Source organism: Zeus faber, assembly GCF_960531495.2.
Source record: "Zeus faber genome assembly, chromosome: 3".
Lineage (NCBI taxonomy): Eukaryota > Metazoa > Chordata > Actinopteri > Zeiformes > Zeidae > Zeus > Zeus faber.
In genome coordinates, this window is record NC_137190.1 from 20,882,187 (window position 1) to 20,902,940 (window position 20,754).

General features: G+C 43.5%; 1 protein-coding gene across 1 annotated transcript; it reads left to right on the forward strand.

The window, feature by feature from the left end:
* Positions 1–413: 413 nt before the first annotated feature.
* trim66 (tripartite motif containing 66) lies at positions 414–19,362 on the forward strand (the record flags this gene model as incomplete). The annotated part of the gene is made up of 18 exons (XM_079997276.1): positions 414–499; positions 4,171–4,315; positions 4,931–5,180; positions 7,127–7,250; positions 7,490–7,606; positions 7,878–7,992; positions 8,264–8,410; positions 8,685–8,802; positions 8,984–9,714; positions 12,219–12,425; positions 13,119–13,272; positions 13,409–13,493; positions 13,602–13,788; positions 15,367–16,232; positions 16,354–16,477; positions 16,841–16,915; positions 17,396–17,548; positions 17,635–19,362. 18 exons carry the CDS (start codon positions 414–416, stop codon positions 17,866–17,868), a joined length of 3,918 nt encoding a protein of 1,305 aa, XP_079853402.1. The 3' UTR covers positions 17,869–19,362.
* Between the last annotated feature and the right edge of the window lie 1,392 nt (positions 19,363–20,754).

The following is a 20,754-nucleotide window of genomic DNA, read 5'->3' on the forward strand; positions in this document are numbered from 1 at the left end:
TTTAAGCGGCGATCGCCCTCTCATATCGCGCCCGCACAAGCCCCATTGAGCGAGGGCCTCTTATAATACGCCGCGCTTATCTTTTTAAGATATGTGGCGACTCTTATCACCTTAAATCCTTGAGCTATATTTTCGTGGTAACACTGTTGTGTGAGGTCGGGTTGCATTGTGAAAAGGAAAAACACCCAAGATGCTTCAGTGAACACAGCCTGACTAATGTGTACATTCCAACATACGAGAACTGACAGCAACACGTTCACAAGGACTGCAATGCACCCGAAACCGTTATTCATGTTATTCGGCCACACGTACGGATGGATCGCTGCACCAAATTTACTGTACCTCGACTGTATATATGCCCTATATGTAATCTGTAACATATTTCATTTCCGCATCATGAGTCGTCTCCCAACATGGCTCCTTCTCACTTTGACGTCTCTATGACAGCTTCCCTCAAAGCTGCGGGCGGTGACAACTTGGTGATGTCCCAGAAGGCCCGGTGTGTCTGGCCACACGCTGCCGCTAACCTCATTATGTCCTGGCACATCACTCTGCTGATGTTAGCGTTCTGACCGGACGAGCACTACGGGTATAAGGTCAATGGTTTTTATTGTGCCTGACGTCGTCGTCGCGTTCAAAGCGGATCCTCCTGCCTTTTTTTTTACGGCTTTCTTAAAAGTGGTAATCCATCAGATCGTCTGTGTTGGGTGGATTACGCGACAAGTTCCAGAATCCCATCGGAAACTGCAATGTGTTGTTGTTTTTTTAATTCTGGGTTTCCCCTCGTGTTAGATTCTAAGACCGTCACTTTCTTAAAAGTTGGTTTTCTTCTGATGGATTGATTTTTTTTTTGTTTGTTTGTTTGTTTTTTTTCCTCGGTCACTTGAGGTTGCGGGGATATTTCTTTACGTCCAATTGCGCTCGTCTTTTTTTTTTTTTTTGGTGAACATTCATCCGTATTGACAGTGTAACCGACCACAACTAGCTATGCTGGTTTGATCAAATTCAAATTCATCAAGGCTGCATTTTACTTGTTGCCCGATCCCCGCTGGGAAAGGTGGACCCCGCCGCCAACGATGGAAACAGCAAATAGAGGAGCATATGCATATGCACAAACATCGAATGGCTGTTTCTTCTACGGTGCCGGCCAATTTTAATTTATTTTTTTTTTTTTACATTTTTTTTTTTTGGACAAAATAACCTCACGGATTACCACTTTAATGTTCCCCCTGCCGACACGGTGCTCTGCCCTGCGCACTATTTTTAGTGTTTCCAACAAAAGTACCACAGCCCCGTGGCGCGTCAGAGCGATTCGGATGCGAGCAAACAAACTCTCACGATTAAGTGCGAGACTTTGCGTCTCCCAAAAAAAGCATCCGGAGCCACCAGCCTCATCCGAGGGGGGGAAGACGGCGACCGCGTCAAGGTAAACACGGCGCCTAGCACGGTGGAGCACGCCCGTCTCAACGTCGCGGCTGCTTGGGTTCATGCGACGTGCGCGGCGCGGCGCCCCGGGCGTGATTCACTTGTTCGCCGGACATTTGGCGTTTTCCCAAACGGGGGTTTTAAGGCAAACGGATCCGTGCTTATCCACGATTTGTCCCGTTTAATGTGCTATGGCTATGGATGTTATCATGCGCACGTTATAAAAACAGGGTCTTGTTGCGGTGTTATTATTATTATTATTATTATTATTATTATTATTATTATAGTTCAGTCTAATCAAGCAGAGTAAATATGCAAAAAAAAACCAACCAAACAACTTCCAGAGTCACGTCTGATCCTTCGCCATGTCATTCATTGGAAACAGTCCAGAAACGACAGAAACATGGATAAAAATAATGACACGAATGAATTATTGGTTATGTTGCCAATAGATAGCTGAAGACTGAACAGACACGCCCTGCTCTGTAATCTTAAAAAAAAAAAAATTAAAAAGCTATATATTTGACCTATTTTTATTATATATATAATTTTTTTTTAATTATTTATTTATTTATCTATTTTTTTGTTTGTTTATTTATTTAGCTGCTATTTTTTTTAAATCTTTCAAATTATTTCTCAAGTTCTTTTTAAGTTAAATTATGTTTTTATTACAGTAACTGGCAATTAATTGAGTTTATGAGTTCTGTTTATCGCTGTCCATAAATTTGGATAATTCATTCTGCGTTGCTATTATTATTATTGTGTTTGTTGTTATTACTGTTTTTTACTGCTATATTCTTGTTATTTATCATTATCATCATTATTGTCGTTATTATTGTTGTTATTATTGGAATATTTGTCAATTTGACACAGGATCACCTTTTCCAGATTTTCTGTGTTTGTGTAGAAGAGTGTATTGAAAAGTAGTGAAAGTCAAACATTAGTTATATTATTTAAAGATACACGGCTTGTTATATTAAGGGAAAATAGCTTAGTGCAACTTAAAAAAAGTGATGACACTTTAAGCAAAGCAGCAGAAACAAACAAAATATGTATTGGATCTGGAAATCTCCAATAATAAGCAAGTTGTGCTTGTTATTTAACCTCTAGAAGGAGACAGATGATGGCAGCCTTTGATTCCAAATTCAATCCCGACTATAAACAAAGAGACTACCTTTAGTAAAAGTGCTCCATTGTTTTTCAAGTAGCCTCTAGTTTTTGAAAATGGTATGATCATTTTTCAGTACAGATGGATGAAATGGATGATGGAAGTCATTCCTTGACTGCCATGGTAACAGCCTTGGATGTATCCAAGGCTGTTACCATGTAATACTGTTGAGGATTTGGATTTCTGGCCATACCACACGTGAAGCTGTAATATGAGAGAATAACTGGCGATGGAAAATGGTAAATGTGAAATAACTTCATTAATCTGACATCACGGTGGAAGGTAATCTCCCCTTTGGAAGATGTGGAAGGTGTCTCACTGGGACGGCACCCCTGGGCTCATGGAGATTACAGAGGTGCGCTTTCAAGGGAGGGATCACGCTGGAAGTTGCTATTATTGTGACGTCTCCTGAGATGGCGTAAATTTTGGGCAAGGCTTTATCCAAGGCCCCCGGGGTAGGCTGGGGTGGGTTCATTTTGAGTGATAAACGTCCACGGCGTGCGGTGGAAGGAAGGGAAGACACGGCGTTGCGATGCAAGAGAGCTCAGTGAAGGAGGAGCGGGGCGCACCTTAATTGACTAATTGTGTTCCAAACTGGGTCTTGGAGCTCTCAGCGGGGACGACAACGGCTCTGAGCTCCCTGGTGAAACACCCGAGGATGAGAGAGTTGTCAGATTTGTAGGTCAGGCTGTAGGGGTTGTCGTTAGGCAGATTTGCTCATCCCTCTGGATGTCTTTTGTGGATTGATTTGGGATTTACTTAGTTGGTTATGTAGTGCGCTTCTCGTGCTTTGAGTGGAAGGACAGCCGTGCTCTCTCCACAGTTTCATCTTCAAGTTTCCTATTCTTCCATAACTGTATACCACCGATACATGACGGTGATAGTGTTTCAGCCTCCGGTAACCCAATCCTCTCTATTCCGGATTTCCTTTCCTGCTCCAAGCGTAGCTCCTTTTACTGCCTTGTTTTTTTTTTTTTTTTTTTTTTTTTATTGCTCCTTCACTTCTGAAACGCTGTGATAGGATCTTAATTGATTCCACGGCGCCGAAGAGAGATGGCGGGAGTGTGTCCTCGTCCCATCTGGAGCGTATCAGAGAGCCTGACCCGGTTTCGGCGTGCTGCGTTAGGACGCCGCTCCGCTGGGACCTGTCCCCCCCCTCCTTTTGCTGACACAGGGATGCGGAGAAGGGCCACAGCTATCCCATCATAGCCCGGCCCGTCTCGTCCCCGCCTAGCCCGCTCCCCGCGCTTCCCATACGTCTCCCGCGCGGCATTGTAGGTCACTTGGCCTCTGCCTCCATTTTGGGAAGGGCTTCCGGGGATATTTTGCCCTAGAAAAAAAAAATAATTATCTTATCTCCCTAATTCCCAATTATTATGCACAGGCTTATTTAAGCGAACGGATTAGTTTTTTTTTTTTATATTTTATTTTATTTTTTGTGAGTGGAGTCGGAGCCTGCGGTGAGGATAGTCCTACACTTGGATGAACTGAGGGAGGAGAGAGGGCTCATCGCGTGAAGCTTCCCTTTCCTCCCTCCCTCCCGCCGGCGCCGCCTCATCGCTGTGTTCCTGCCGCAGGTACACAGCTCACACTCTCAGCTCGTGTTTTGCTGCTGCCTCTGTCGCTGCCGAGGCTTCGGGGCTGCTCGCTCTGAGAGGGGAGAAACTCTGCTCCCAAGCCAGCTCCACCTCTGCGCTCACCCAAGACCTCGACATGGAGAGGGTGAGTTACTTCCTTTATTTCTCGACATCCACTGCATCCCTGCTCTCAAAGTGGATGGGTTGATTAGTCGCAGGTGGAGTTGTCGCTTCGCCCGCAAAGTTTTATCTTTTGTCAATTCTGCTCACGATGGGCTTATTGTGTGGAGATCAGCAGAGAAATCTATTAATAACACGACAGAGACAATGCTCCGGAGTCAATTGAGAGCCTCCCAGCTCTTTTATCTGCCACAGTGTTCATTGCCACAGCGTTTGAAAGGCGAGCCAGAACATCCACTATTGTGTGTAATGTGTGTAATGAAGGCAAAACGTCTATTAGAGAGCTCTATATTTGGAAATGTTTATATAATTAAACCTTCCTATTCGTACCAATGTCTGTCATTGTTATTTCGATTGACATGCCTCTGAAGGTGTGTGTGTGTGTGTGTGTTTGAACTGATTTGTAGTGTAACCTCTTTTAGGGACTTTGATTCCATGCATGTGGCAGTCCCTTGAAGCCAGATGGGTTTTATCTCGTGAGATTGTCAGCATAAGAGCCAACAAGAGCTCTGAGAAGTGCTGTTAAGAGGAGGGAACGCGAATCTTTTTGACGTGTGCCACTCTTATGTTTTTATGTCAGAGCTGCTCGGAGTGCTCGGTGCACGGGGTCGCTCAGAGCCTCTGTACGTTCTGCAACAAGTGGCTGTGCTATCAGTGCACGGACCTGCACCAGCACCCACCCACGTCCGCCTCCACCTCCTCTCCCTACACAGAGCTGCTCCAGCAGCCGCGGCCCGCCGCCACCACCGCCGCCGCCGCCGCCACCGCCACCACCCAGTGCCCCGACCTCCACTTGAGAGGCCCCGGGTCCCTGGCCCCAAAGGAACCAGGCAAGCATCCGCCACAAGACATAGCTCCCCCGTTCCCAGACGCACGGGGGCGGCTGCACGGGCTCGTCTTCTCCCTTTCGTCGTTTGCATGCAGGATTTCACTTTTGTTTTCTGTTTCTCCTCTCCTTCCCTGTTCGCTTGTTAATCGTGTCTTCGTCTGAACCGTTGCATTGAATTATGCATGACTGTTGCAATGGCTGGTTAATGGTTCCTGGATATTCCAGTGTTTTATTACACCTCCCTTTGTGCATGTGACCCAGATTTTGAAGTGCTTTGAAGGTTCCCGTTCTCTTTATTTTTGGTACAAATAACGACACACCATTATATTTCCGATGTTAGCAGTTAGCTAGCATCCATGCTATCAATCTGCCAGCTGTCTTCTGTTTTGCGTGATTATAATTGACTGAAGTGGGAAATCGAATCAAGGCGTTTGTCACACATCATTATTGTCAGGTGTTATTTTTGGTGATTGGTTTGCATGCATGTGAGAAGTGCAGAGTGAAAGTGCGGTGAGCGAGATGCTGGAGTTGTCAGTCAGGATGTGGTCACTGTGCTCAGCTCTGCACCACGGAGATGTGTGATGAGCAGCGGCAGGCTGCTTCAGCTGCTTCAGTCCGCTTCAGGCTCCGCTCAGCGTCCAGCAGAGAAAAGTCCAGGACGTGTTCTGTCCCCAATTCTCACACTCTACCTGAGAGTAAAATGGCCTATTTTCCAACTTTTTATGTGTGTGTGTGTGTGTGTGTGCGTGTGTGCGTGCGTGCGTGCGTGCGTGCGTGCGTGCGTGCGTGCGTGCGCCCACACACGTTTGTTTGTGTTTTAGAAAATTGTTTCAGTAGCGTTGGTGGCCCCTGGAGATTTATTTTAGCAGATTTTATTAGTATCAAGAATGAAGAAAGTCTTTGTATTCAGAAACAAATTTCAATTTTTTTTTCTGTATTTATTTTCTTATATAATTATTATAAATGCATTATTTAAGAATATTATTTATTGTTATTATTTTAATTTATTGACTTAAAACATTGATTTTGTCGCAGGATTTTTATTCATTAATTTGTATATGTTTTTCCTTTAAACTAGTAAGTATCTAAGTAAGTTATACTTCTAATACTAATACTATACTTCTACTACTAATTGAATCTTTTTTCTGCTGATGACACATATCACTTATCAACCCTCCTTTGTTTCAGCCCTTACTGTGTTGAAACAAAAATTTATTAGGAGAAATATAATAAAAAAATATTGAATGGATTGGATCACACCATTGAATTTTAAAATAACCTTTTGTGTTATTAAAGCCACATTAATGTCCCATATTAAAAACTCTAACATTTGAACTGCTAACATAAAACATAAAAACAACATAGCATAAAAATTACATAAAACATATAACATTAAAGTATATATTTAAAAAAGGGATATTTTTATGCTCCCAAGTGCAACTTCATTTTGTATTTCATCAATTTAGTTCATGTTGTGAGCACAAGTATGGTCTTCATCATTTCATAACAATACCCAAGATAAGATAATATCCCAGCCAGAATATTTAAGATATATGGATAGATGGATGGATAGATAGATAGATGGATAGATAGGAATAAAAATACAAAAAAGACAATATGCGGCAAACCTAAAATTAACTTAAAAATAGGAAAATTAACCTAAAAATTAACAAAACCAACCATTAAATTGGATATATTAAACATGGCTTCAACACAGTTGATTGCCTATTTGTTTAATACGTGAGATTTTATGATACTATATCGAGCAACTCTCAACAACCATTTCTCAAGGTTTATCTTCCTGATTGATAAAGTGTCATGTTATATTATGTTTACATCCTTAATACCTCCCAGTACCTCGCACTACTCTTTCAGCTTTTGTTTGTCCGGCGTCGCTGGTGTTAATGCTCCGTTCCCACTTCTCTCCGTCGTCCCTGCACCTTCCAGGGTCGAGCCCTCGCGCGCTGCTCACGTGCCACGCTCACCGACAGGAGCCCTTGGAGCTGTTCTGCGAGTCATGTGACCTCCTGTGCTGTAGCAGCTGTCACCTGTCCGGCCACAAAAACCACAGGTCAGTCCTCAGACACGCAGCGCAAGGACACGGCAGAACGGGGTCGCCCTTTATACGCCTTGTCACTTTTATCTGCATACGCCTCATTCGCATTCCTTATTCATACGCCGTTGCCCTCGACGTGGTTCCAGTGCGGTAGTTTCCTCTAAGGTCACCTGCATTATGCCCGGACGCCAGTGAAAACAGTATCTAGGTGAGTGTCTAAACTCTGTGATCCTGTGTGTTTTTTCGGGGCTCAGGTTGGTGCATATTGGAAAGGCCTTGGAAGACCAGCAGTGGCTGTTTGAGAGCCTTATGGTGCAGGCGGACGAGAGGAGGTCGACCGTCGAAAACACCGCGAAGCAGATAGAGGACAGGTGAGCTGAGGCCTCAGCGTCTACCTCCGCAAACAAGCTCTGGCACAACCGACCAGGAATTTGTCATATTTGATCAAGAAAGCCGTTCCGCAATGTCGAAATTGAAAGGATGGTTATCTATTCGGCTACGCTGGGCGTGATGAAATATCCAGCCGACAATGCTCAAAAGATCCAAATGAGATGAAAGAGCTGTATATTCAAACCCTGTTTTGCGATTTATTTTTTCCCTGTTAGCAATCACAATGTAATTTTCTCCGCCCGTTCTTCCTAGGCTCCACGGAGTCAAGATCATGCAGAGGAAGGCAGAGAACCAGATTAAAATGGCAAAAATGATTATGATGAACGAGCTTAACAAACGGGCCAGCCTATTAATAGAGCAACTGGAGGTAATTACTTTCTCTTTCTTCCCTTCCCATGGTTCAGTTGACCATGAATCTACATGCACGGAATTAGTTGCCATTGTGATCTAATCGGTCCTGAAAGCAGAGTGAAGGTGAGCCAATAGCGATCTGTCAAAGCTGCCGCACGCGCCCTCGTAGGAACTACATGTGGGAAAGTAAAAACCAGCCACTGATTAACCAGCAATTCATCCATGACTTTCCATGGCGGCCATTACCGGACGACAGCGCGCTATATGCTTTTTGTGTTGCTTGGTAGAAGATCTCAGAGGACTTCCAGCGCTGTCTGGAGGATCAGCTGCAGGGGGCGATAGAGATCTGTGGACAGCTGGACCACGTGCAGAAGTTCATCACCTGGGCGAGAACGCAGCACTGCGGGAGTCCTGTTCTGTTCAGCAAGGACCTGGTAGGTGGAGAGGAGCGGTCGGCGGAAGGGCAGTGACCGAAACATTATATACCTAGAACCTTGTTTTTACAGACTTAACCTCAGGAAAGGTTATTGCGGCAGGAGCTTATTCTTAGTGCACACCTATTACCTGTTGATAGTAGCATGGGGGAAAAAAAAGGATTTGGCATTATAGAAAAGTTACTGCACACCATGTTTTTACATACACATTTTATATTTATATGGTTCATATTTTCATGGTTCCATCGTTAAGCTTTTCTGCTTCCTCTGCTAGATTTCCCTTCAGATGCAGCAGCTCCTTGAATCGTCACTTTGCTCAGACTCTTGGGTTCCTGTAAAGATCAAGTTCAACTGGGATGCCAGCTACTGGACCAAGCAAATGTCCTCTTTAGGTAACCTAAAGCAAACTTGCATTCGCAGATAGTATACATTTTTGACGTTTTACAGCGGATGGCGTAGTAGTTATTGTCCTATTCACATATGACGTTTGATTAACTCATTGGCATATTTTAACTCCCACCTGGTGTTTAAGAGAATAATTAACTAGAAACATATGCTTCTATGGGTCCACAGGTCAGCTGAACGTAGAGGGGGGGAACTGCCCCTTCCCCGAGGCCTTGGCCTGCACGGGTATCCTGAGGCCGCAGCCCGTGACCTGCATGGCCCTGCCTTCTGTGTGCCACAGAGGACGGGAGCCAGGCTGTGGCTACCAGGCCTGCTGCCAGCCCCAAATGTGCTGCCTGCACGCTATTCCCTCCCAGACCGATCTGCCTAGTTTGCATAAAACCCAACTGGAAGCGGTTGCTTACAGCTCCGGCTATGTCCCGCCGACCCTGAGATGCTCCGACCCAGAGGGCCTCGCAGCGCTGCAGTGTCCTCACCCATCGTCTGCCGGCTCGGCCACAGGATCCATCCATCTCAGCTGCGGCCTGGCTGCCGCGTCCAAGTCACAGTCGCATTCCCATCCGCAGCGTCCAATGGAACGTCTTCCCGAAGCCCACCCTCAGCAAGGTGCAGATCAGGGAACGCCGCCGGACAGCAAGGCCCCGCAACAGCATCCCAGATGCGGCGATGGGGATTATACGACGGATTATAATTGGGAGCAGAGACAGAAAGTGGAGGCCGGCCCTGGACAAACGGTCGTGGCTGAAAGCCATGGAGGTAGGGCAGCGCAGGAGGAGAGTAAGAAGGAGACTGCTCTGCGACCGGAGCACCAGCACAAGGGTTCCCCAGCGGCAGAAGTGAGGACGGGGCAGCAAGCGGCCAGGCCTCCGCCACGGCCCCGAGACTACAGAGGTAGCCGGGTGAGAAACGCTACTGATCACACTGTCAGATAACACAGATACATAACAGACAATGCATGTTTCTATGAGGCTTGCCGGCTTGTGCGGTGAAGCCACTGCAAATGATACAGAATGCGGCGGTGCGACTGGTGCTCAACCAGCCAAAGAGAGCATACGTTACTCCGCTGCTTATCGAGCTCCACTGGTTACCTGTAGCCGCTCGCATCAAGTTCAAGTCTCTGATGCTTGCCTACAGAGGGATTGTTGGGAATACTCCCACTTACTTAAATGCTCTTGTAAGAGCACATGTTACCCCCCGGATGCTGCGTTCGCTCATTTGACCAACGCAACCACGGCAATCCAGGCTATTCTCATTTGTAGTTCCACGTTGGTGGAACGAGCTGCCAAAAACCACCAGAACAGGGGCCTCCCTCTCTGTCTTTAAGAAGCACTTGAAGACTCAGCTCTTCAGAGAGCACCTCCTCTCCTTACTTACAATTACTTAGCACTGCTTAGCAGTATTTAGTTATTGTTACACTAATGTTTCTGTTGCAATGTAGCTTGAATGTTATTCTCCCTGGTAAGTCGCTTTGGATAAAAGCATCTGCTAAATGACAAAATGTAAATGTAAATGTAATGTCCAAATGGAGGGTTCGTGAATACCTGCAGCACGTCAGCTTTCTGCGGCAACTGATTCATTTCACTTGGCATGCACTCAAACATAAACGTCCAGATCTGTAACTCTCCAAAAGCTTTGCTTGTAAACCTCCGAGTTTCTATTATGGCACTTGTCTATGTAGTCACTCCAGCATACAAATACTAAATAAGTTATAAACAGCACCTTAAAATGATTTTTATTTATATTTCTTATTTATGATTCAATTCAGGTGATAAATGACAGTCGAACACCTTTAAATTGATTCTTGAACAGTTACTTTCTATCTTAAAATCTCATAATGGTAGGTAGGTCAAATCAAACTAAAAATAATAACTCTCCGCCTACATACCCCACTGATTGATCGTTTTTCGTAAGGTGCCAAAATGATCCGTTGTCACATTGAATGGTGAGTGTGGGAACAGATGGCGGAACAGAAACCTGGACCCAACTCCTTTTTGCGACGCGAAGAAAGGATAATTGAAAACAAAGCGAGCCTCGCTGTGACTTAAAATAGAAGCTGCGCAGAACGATGCAGCTTCAAATCAAGGACACTAATGTTTTTTTTTGGCGGGGGGGGGCGGGTTTCCCTGCCGGCACACACCATGTCAGAAGTTTGAACAGCCACATAATCACCTATCCAAATAAAACGCTTGCCGATGCACTAATTATGAACACAGGGACAAATTGTTTGCAGTTTTTTCAAGCCACCGCTTCTAAGTATGACACAGACGCTCGCGTGCATCCACACGTGTACTTAACCTGTCATTAATGAGCCACCCAGGGAATAGAAGTGAGGTTTCGACGCTGGTTACCGGCCTTAAAATAAATCCCCACGACTCCATCATTCCAGGAATGGGGGGAGGGGGGGATTAGAGTTTTTCTTTTCTTCTCTTTTTTTTCATCCTCATTTAGAATCCTGCACACCTCTCCTGAGGAGCGCGGATCAGGTAGGCCTTTTTAGGCTCATGATAATTATAAGCGCACGCTCTGTGTCGGCCGCCCTCAATCTACATGGAGGGGGGGGGGGGAAGAATTGTGCGAGGGGAGACGGAGCCAGAAAAAAAAAGAAATCAGGCGCTTTGTCAGTCAGAGTAAATCCCAGTTTCTTTGGGAGCACAGAGAAGTCACATTAGTCAGGTTATAATGAGGGAGGGAGAGAGAGGAGTTTATGAATTATTTGCCAGTCTTGCTTAATAACTTCGCTGCAGATGAGAACTTATACATGGTAATTAGGGTTATAACCAACCTTTCACCGCTGAATCAAAATATTCTGCTGTTTTGTTAATTCTTTGGGGTCATTTTGAATCCATCTATTAAAATTGTACGGAGGTTTGAACAATTTTGAACATCCGATTTAGTGCGTATGTGTGCTGACACAGATGCTCAAGGTGGGGGCTGGGCGACATTGACATATATTACAATATGTTACCCCCATATCCATAGATGGACGATGACTATTGATGCCTTCATAAGATATTGACACACAAGCAATATTTGGAGAAAATCATCAGTAATGAAGATAAGATAAACAAGCTAGAACAATCTATGAAGACAAACAAAAAACTGCATTACTTCACTATAGTCCAGCCTTAAAGACAAAATTTCACTTTTTCAAAAGATATTATGATAAAATCCCAGATGATATCTCAACTCATATCACAATATCAATAGTATAATAAAAAATCACCCGCCCCTAACTCAATGTGTTTTTTGTTTTTTTTTAATCATAATACACATCCCATGCCTTTCTCGCTTGTATTTGCATGAAAAGCTGCAGCTGCGTCTCTCCTGTGCATGACGTTGTCGTGCTGTAGCTCCGTGTTGTTGCTGAAACCTTCTTGGGTTTGTTTCTTTCTGTTCCTGACAGAGATCCCCGTCCCTCGAGGTGTCGCTGACAGCCCACGAGAGTGGAAAGGATGTTCAGAGCAGCAGGCGCTGCTCTGGCTCGGTGTGTGGGCGAAGGAAGAGCCGCTCCCAGAGCATCCCAGCCGAGCTGTCGGCCCCCTCTTTGAGCCCCCCAGGTGGAGGACCCGCTGGGCGGAGCAGCGGCCTGGAGGCCGGAGCTGCAGATCAGGTATCTATGTTACGATGGAATCCTGCACGAGGCGGAATTGAATCTCACCAGTAGAGGCCAACGCATTTATTGTAAAATAATGATCAAACATCAAGCAAGTCATTTTTTTTCTTCACAAGCAGCTTGTGTATAATGTTGAACTTTTTTATGCAAGACCCCTTGGTAGACTGAAGAGAAAGACTGGGCAAGGATCCCCTTCAAAAAGTGCAAATCTAACTAGCAAACTAACTTGGCATCATTAGTGGGGTTGTGCGTAAATATTTTGTAAAAGATAAAATGCACAGAAAATGTAAAACAAAAAAATAAAAACGAACCCCCTGCATTCCTTCACGGGGGCCCCCCGGACCCCAGATGGAGAACCACTAATCTACAGTACATTTTCCACCGTGTCTTATCTGTTCTACATTCTACGTTCTACATTCTACACAATTTTAGTTTTTTTGTGGGTACAGGAAACAGTATTCTTCAAGATTAAAAGGTATTGGACAGGTGGGTCAGGCGAGCATGTTATTGAGAAGAACAGAGCCTGCTCTGTTGTACTTCTATGAGTAGTTTTATGCATGTTTTCCTTTTTTTTTCAAAGTAAAGTCAATACATTTTTTTAATCTCTGTTAGTAGGACATTAACAGGATTGCAATGATTGACTATCTTTTACATGTTCTGTCTATTATCTTATTCTGTTCTAACTCTCAGTACAGCAATGTGGATCCGATGAAAAGAAGAGCTTCAGATGGAGTGATCCAGTGTTTTGCCAGGGAAAAGCACCCGGCCGTCCTTAGCCGATCCCGTGGCCGAGGGCAATCCATCCTGCACCTCTCACCACTGTTGTCCTATAAGACCGAGCCGGGTACTGGAGGAACAAATTCACCTCATATTCATATTCACCATATTGTAGCTTTGGATTCTTAAACACACCAAATACAAAGGCTTTGCAAGTGATCACTATTTGAATATTAATATAGGCGTTTCTTCTTCTTTCTCAGATAACGCTTGTGGAGTTTTTACAGACGAAATCGAGTATCAGGCCAACGAAGGATACGCCTTTGCAAGAAAGAGCCAAGATAACAGGTACATTCCATCTAAGACATAAGCATCTACAGATGTAAAAAAACAAAAATTGAAAAAAACTGAAGTCCTCCTCGGTTGCTTGTACTCGTGTCCCCCTCTTCCTCACAGCAAATGGGACGTTCAGACGGATGCCGAGATTCAGAAGGTTCCGGTGGTGTGCTTAGAGCGGCTCAAAATCCTGGTTTCGCGGCTCCCGCCACACGGGCGACGCCAGAGCGACCCCCTCCCCGCCGGGGGAGTCGAGAGGAGCTGCGCCTCCCCCCAGCACAGGCCCTGGGGAGACGGAGCCACGGAAGTAGGTCTTACCTCACTCCTCACACGCACGCTGTTAACACATTCTACAGGGCGGTTTCGGAGACGCGGATCAGGCCTAATCTCATACTAAATCAAACTATTAATCTGGACTAACTGCACTAGTAGAGTAGTTTTATTTTGAGATAAAGGAAGTGTATGAGTGAACCTTAAAGGACCCTTTTCTCAGTCACGGTTTTTAAAATAGTCTCAGACTTGCCCCCGTCTCAGTTGAAAAAATGTGTAAAGCCAATCTAGGTCAAAGTGAAGTCTTAAAACCTTTGGATTAATGGCTGTGGGACTCCAGGTCCACCTTGACAATAGAAAAAAAATGATTATTTGGACTAAGACCGGCACCAAGACCAGAGAGAAGGAGTTGACCAGTCCTTCATTACTTTAGTCTCGGACTTCCTCGTCTAGAACTAATTTGTCTTAAATCAAACGACGTCTCAGAAAGTCATTTTTAAATTCTGGAAACCCCGCCTGCAAAACCACCCCAAAGTATACCAGTTCTATTTTATTTCACTGAACCTACCACCGTACTTGGTCATCTGGCCTGGGGTCAGGTGATTAAGAAGAATTTATATTTTTTTTAAAAACAGGCGTGGGTGTGAGGTCACAGCAGTGTGACATCAAAGCAGTGGAGTATATTATTTTATCCTCCTGGTAAGTGAGAGCTCTGAGTGCATATCTTATTACACAAATGAGCAAAAATATATAAATCTTCACGGCGATATAACCTGCCTGTAGGGCCTGGCTGCCCTAGAGTACCCCTCCCTCCCCTAGGTGACCGTGTCAGATTTCATATACTGCACTACTGTGATGTTACACTGCTGTGATGTCACAGTGCTGTGATGTCACACTGCTGTGATGTCACACTGCTGTGATGTCACACTGCTGTGATGTCACACTGCTGTGACCGCATACCCACACCTGTGTTGACTTTGATATAAATACTGCTAAACCCACTGACCCAAGGCCAGATGACCAGGTATGGTGGTAGGTTCACTATCATTTCTAGCACCAGGGTTATATACATAACCCTACATTTGAAATGTAGGGTTTCTGAATTCAATTTCAAATTGATTATCATTTGAGCATGTAAGAAGGCATCTGATGGATCCTTTAAAAAAAGTGAAAGCCCCTTTCCTTTAAAAGAAAACCAAATAACCACAGTCTGTCCAAGTGAAAAAAAAGTATTTTTTCATACTGAAACTATATTACAGTATTATTAATATAGTATTACTACTATATTTTTTTTAGTTTATAAAATGTGTTAAAAGTATATTTCCACCTATTTGTACTTTTTTGTCAGCATACTTGTGTATTTATCAAGTTAAAAGTGTGTTATTTTATAAAAGTAACCAGAAATCCATGAAATATACAACTTCAGCGGTATAAACTCAACATAGTATATTTTCAAATAATTCAAGTCACCTTTTTTTCCCACGTGGGTGTATCTTTGAAAGGGTGGATATAGAAGTCAGATGACATTTTTATTTGCTTACGCAAGAGCAGTTGCAATAACCCAGTTTCCATTCTTGTGTCCTCTTCCATTCTGTGTTGGGAATGGGATGTGCAGGGAATGTGTGTTGGCCCTGTGACAAGAGCCACCCTGTCGCTGACCACACCTCCGTACACATCCAGAAGAAGCCCCAGTCAGCCCCCCGCCCCCCCAGCGATCAGCGACTTCCACAGTGTGAGAGGAAACGGTTCTCCCAAGGAGTTTGTTTTGCCAGCGTCGTCCTCTGACCCTGAATACGAGGCTCAGTTGTTCTCTGCCCCTGACATGGATTCCAACTCAGATCCCAGGTCAAGCTCAGAGCTGGAACCCGACATGGAGTATGACCCGCAGCTGGAGTCGGACCTGTCCCAGGACTCTGACCCGGGCCTCGAGTCTTCGTCCGAGGCTGAACCCGAGTCCCCCGCTAAGGATTTGACAGGACTGACGGAGGGGTCTTTTCGGGACCGAGACATGGCTGGGGTGTCGGAGCCGCACGTAGATGAATACGAACGAAATCCGGAATCGGACGCCGGAGCGGCGTTGGGCAACGCGGAAGACCTGGACGGCGACGGGGAGTCGTGCGACGCAGAGGCAGGATCGGACGTCTTCCAGGCGGACAGCGACTCCGACATCATCTCTGATCAGCCCCGGTACTCCCAGGGCGAGTCCGAGCCGGACCTGGAGTCGGACCTGGATCTCACCACCGACGAACCCCAACCCCTCCGCTCTGACCTGGAGGAGGACGCCCCCGCCGGTCCCGCTCAGAGGCCCCTCCTGATCGCCAACCCGGGCCTCCAGGCGGAGCTGGAACAGGAAAACGAAGAGCTGGAGAGCGAGGACTTCTGTGCCGTGTGCATGATCGGCGGTGACCTGCTGTGCTGCGATCGCTGTCCCAAAGTCTTCCACCTGTCGTGCCACATTCCGTCTCTGCTCAGCTTCCCCACGTAAGCCTCTCACGCTACACCCAGCATCAAAGAAAGGACCCGCTTAAAGAGCTTCTAAGTTGTTCTCTCATGCCGTAAAAACTGACTTTTTGGTAACGTGTCGCTTCTGAAACCGGCCTAGGGGCGACTGGGTGTGCACGTTGTGCCGGGACGTGATGCAGCTGGAGGCGGGGTACGACTATGACAACGAAAGAACGTCTGGCGAGCCGGCCTCAGTGCGTGGACTCTCCGCCTGCGACCAGAGAGTGAGTCCTGTCCTCAGCTGTTTAAATGCCACAGCCAGGGCTGTCATTTTGGGCGATAATTTGTCCTACAAACAATTGCGATTACCAATTGAGTTTTTTTCTTCATGTTATATCACTATCTTAGTATAAATTTATACTATTATGGAAGAGCTATTGACATTACAACATGAACATTTGGTTGGACGGTTTCCTCAACCCAACAAATGTAAATGCAGCTGATTCACATTCTATTTACTGCAAAATTTCAATATGATTTGTTGAATATGAACGTAAAGTTACGACTGATACTGGTGAATAGTGCTTCTCAGAATTGACTCAACAATATTCTCTTTTTCTCTGCTTGTTTCTCTCCACTCATAACAGAAGTGTGAGCGATTGACTCTCCTGATCTTAAGTAACGTGCTGAGTGCTCCCTTCCATGAGCCTGTCAGTCCACTCGTGAGTGAATATCTATTTATTTCCCGAAAACAAGTTTGAATCAATCGACTCATTTGCCTTTTTGTAGTTTAATGTTTTTGTCAGTGATTTGATATTATGAACTTAGTAATAACTCTAGTACAAGAATAAACTGCCATCTCATTGTTTTATTATTATTATTGTTTTACAAGAAAATCTTGGAAACAACCATAACCTGGAATTTAGGAGACCGAATAGAAATTTGCCTTTCCTGGAGTTGTATTTCCATGGCAACGTGTCCAAACTCTGCGCAAAGAAATTGGCATGATGGCAGCGAACTCAGAGGAGCTTTAGAAGTGTTTGGAACGATGATCTAAGTGAATTGGAGGTGAATTGGAAAGCCTAAGAAAGACTCGCTGGGCGGGGTTGATAATGATTCTCTGGTAACGTCATAATGGAGGAATCCTCCGACCTTTTAACAACCATTTCAACTCTTAACATTACCCTGCTTCCCTCGCACAGGCTCGACATTATTACCAGATCATCAAACGACCCATGGACCTGTCGGTGGTCAGGGCCAAACTCAGCAAGAGCAGCACGCGGCGTTACTACTCGCCCGAAGAGTTCGTCGCCGACATTTTCCTCATGTTCCGGAACTGCAGAAAGTTCAATTACGTGAGTGAAGCCCGTTCCCCCTCGACGGTCTCCCGGCGCCCTTTCCCGCGGTTTGATATTAAAAAAACTCCCCTCTCTGAACGCAGCCGGACTCCGAGGTGGCGCAGGCGGGCCGTAACCTGGAGTCCTTCTTCAGCTCCAAGCTCAAGGAGGTGTTCCCGGAGAAGGGCTTCCCCACGGGCCAGGAGGACCCCGACACCGACGAATCGGAAGCCTCCCGGGCGTCGGAGAGCGGCTTCCCCTGGCCGGAGAGGCAGGAGCAGTGCCACCGCAAGAGGAAGAGGAGACACTCTCTCAACTCCAGAAAACATCACTCATAAGCCCCTTTGGACTGGATAGAATCACAGAAATATGAATATAAATGTGGTGTTTATATCCTCGCTGTATCCACTCAATGCTGTATTCGTGATTTGTTGTCCAATATTGCGGCCAAACATCACCCCCCCCAAAAAAAAAAAAAAGAATTCTAGCGTCATATGCCAGTTAGCACATTATATGAATGTCATCCTTTACCTGTGTGTTAGGGATTGCTCATAGTTTACCTTTTGAACTTATGTAATACATTACATAAAATGTTATGCTATATGTTTAGTATACTGTATGTTTGTTTGGATATAAACTGCACACTGACTATGCGCCTTTTAAGTGGATTTCCCGTATTTGTTGGGTGAAGATTAACTGTGAAATAAAACCCAGTTATATGCACCAATTTGAAATATCCATGGTTAATATTAACCACGTTGATGTATGCTTAACATATTTGACACTATATAAAAATATTTTATTACAACTTTTTTTGATTTAGCAAATGCCCAAAATTTTGATATTCTTTGACATTTTTTTTTATGTCATTTTATCTTTGACATACATATCAGGCACAGTTACAAAGAACTATGTGTTACAGTATAGGCACTTTTCCAATAGAATGGATTGTTGGAAGTCTTTCCACTGGAATGGCAAAAGCTTAAATGGACCTCTTAGTTTTCAACATAGAATGTAATTTTAAAAAAATTTACCTTGATGTTTGTACTCAGAAGAAATTCTTAATTCTGCCCTTTATTAACTTTTTTTGCATAAATGTGAAAGCTGTCGATCGCCCTTAAAATCCTTCATACTGACTAAGCGTATTAAAGTGAATAGCTTCAGTATCATCATTAAGACCTTGCTGTTTAAAAAAAAATGTTTTTTTTTATTATAGTCCCTGCATTTTATTAGACCACCTACCATTTTTGGAAGGTAGATTCTGTTAAACCTTGAGGCAAAGTATTGTCTTCGCCCTTTTTAAATCTTGACATTTGAAATTTCAATTGTTTCATGCAATTTCCTATTATTGTATTGTTGAAGAATTCCAGATTTATTAGTTTAAGAGCCTGATGTCTTTTTTTACTCTACAAATGACCCTAAAATGTTCTGCCAGATATTGATATATTAAAAACATTTTTAAGAGACTATAACACCAAAACAATTTGCTCTTGGAACTGTAGACTGTCTGCATTGTACGTGCGAGTAATCATAATAATCATGTATAAACATAACTGAAGTCATTATGTTCCATGCCAGCATAGTGCACTCCATATAAACCTTTGTGTATTGCAAAGGCATAGCTGTTGAAAATTGTTTGACAGCATTCACAATCACTTGTATGGTAGAATGTTAATTTGCTGTTGCGCGCTTGTTGTCGCTTCGATTAACTTTCATGGGTACACTGGTTTGCAGAATATTCAAGTAATGGTGAGCTCATGTTTAATATTGCAACTTCAGAACGCCTTTCAATTAAATTTCTTAATTGCATTGTTCAAATATATATATATATATATATATATATATATATATGTATATGCAGTGTTAATGTACTGCATTTACACAAAAAGGCTCATCTACTGTGTATATATATAATTTACATTTGGCACAAATCAACATACTGTATATATGATAAAAGCATATGTCTAATAATCAAATACTCATTGTGATGCCTAAATTATGTCAATGAATTCACTCATTGAAGCACAGGAATAACAGAGCTGGTGTATTTGTGTTGGATGATAAACTATAATTGGTACAAACGGAGGTAGCAAGGCATTGCTTAATGGAAAGACGATGAATAATCCCAATGCCTGCACTCTTATTCCAGGGCAGACTATCAAATAATAAGTCATCTCTTATATTACTGGAACCAAACACAGAAATGCATTGCAAAATAATGAAGACAAATATCCACTTCTGCCTTTGTATATTTTAGTTACAAACATGTGTATGCCTGGTTTACATAGTGTCTGCCACGACTGTATCATAAAACATAATTCACAGTGCAAAGAAAGAGGGTTATGAGAATGTATGTATGTACAGGAGTTAAAAAGGACACATGGAACAAGATTTTAGACATTTCCAGCAATAACCTGTATAATTTTAGCCAACCATACACAAACTGTATGTAATGTCTTTCATTTAATGTCTGGATTGTTTAACAAAAATACAAACAAAAATATATGCTTACTATTAATCGCACAAGAGTCGAGTATAAGTGGCTTTGAACAACAATTCTAGCTTTTTTGTTTGATGATGCATGTCTATATATTCTTGTTTTGTTTTTTTTATTAAACATAGGACTGTCTTCTATTTATGCCTGATACATACATACAACATACATACATACATACATACATACATACATACATACATACATACATACATACATACATACATACATACAGTACATACGTATATGCAGTACATATATACATACATGCAGTATATACATACAGTTCATACATACAGACATACATACATACACACACATACACACATACATACATACATACATACATACATACATACATACATACATACAGTATATGCAGTACATATATACATGCAGTATATACATGCAGTACATGTACATACATACGGTAAATAATCTCTTGAACGTGAACATACATGTATACATACATACATATAGACATACATACATACATACATACATACATACATACATACATACATACATACATACATACATACATACATACATGCATACATACATACATACATACATACATACATACATACATACATGCATACATACATACATACAGTACATACGCCACAGACCCATTTGATCAGATTTAGTCAGCCTGCAGATGGACACGTTTGTGACATTATCTTTATTACACTATATCAATTTTATTTCAGATTTAATATTTTATTTA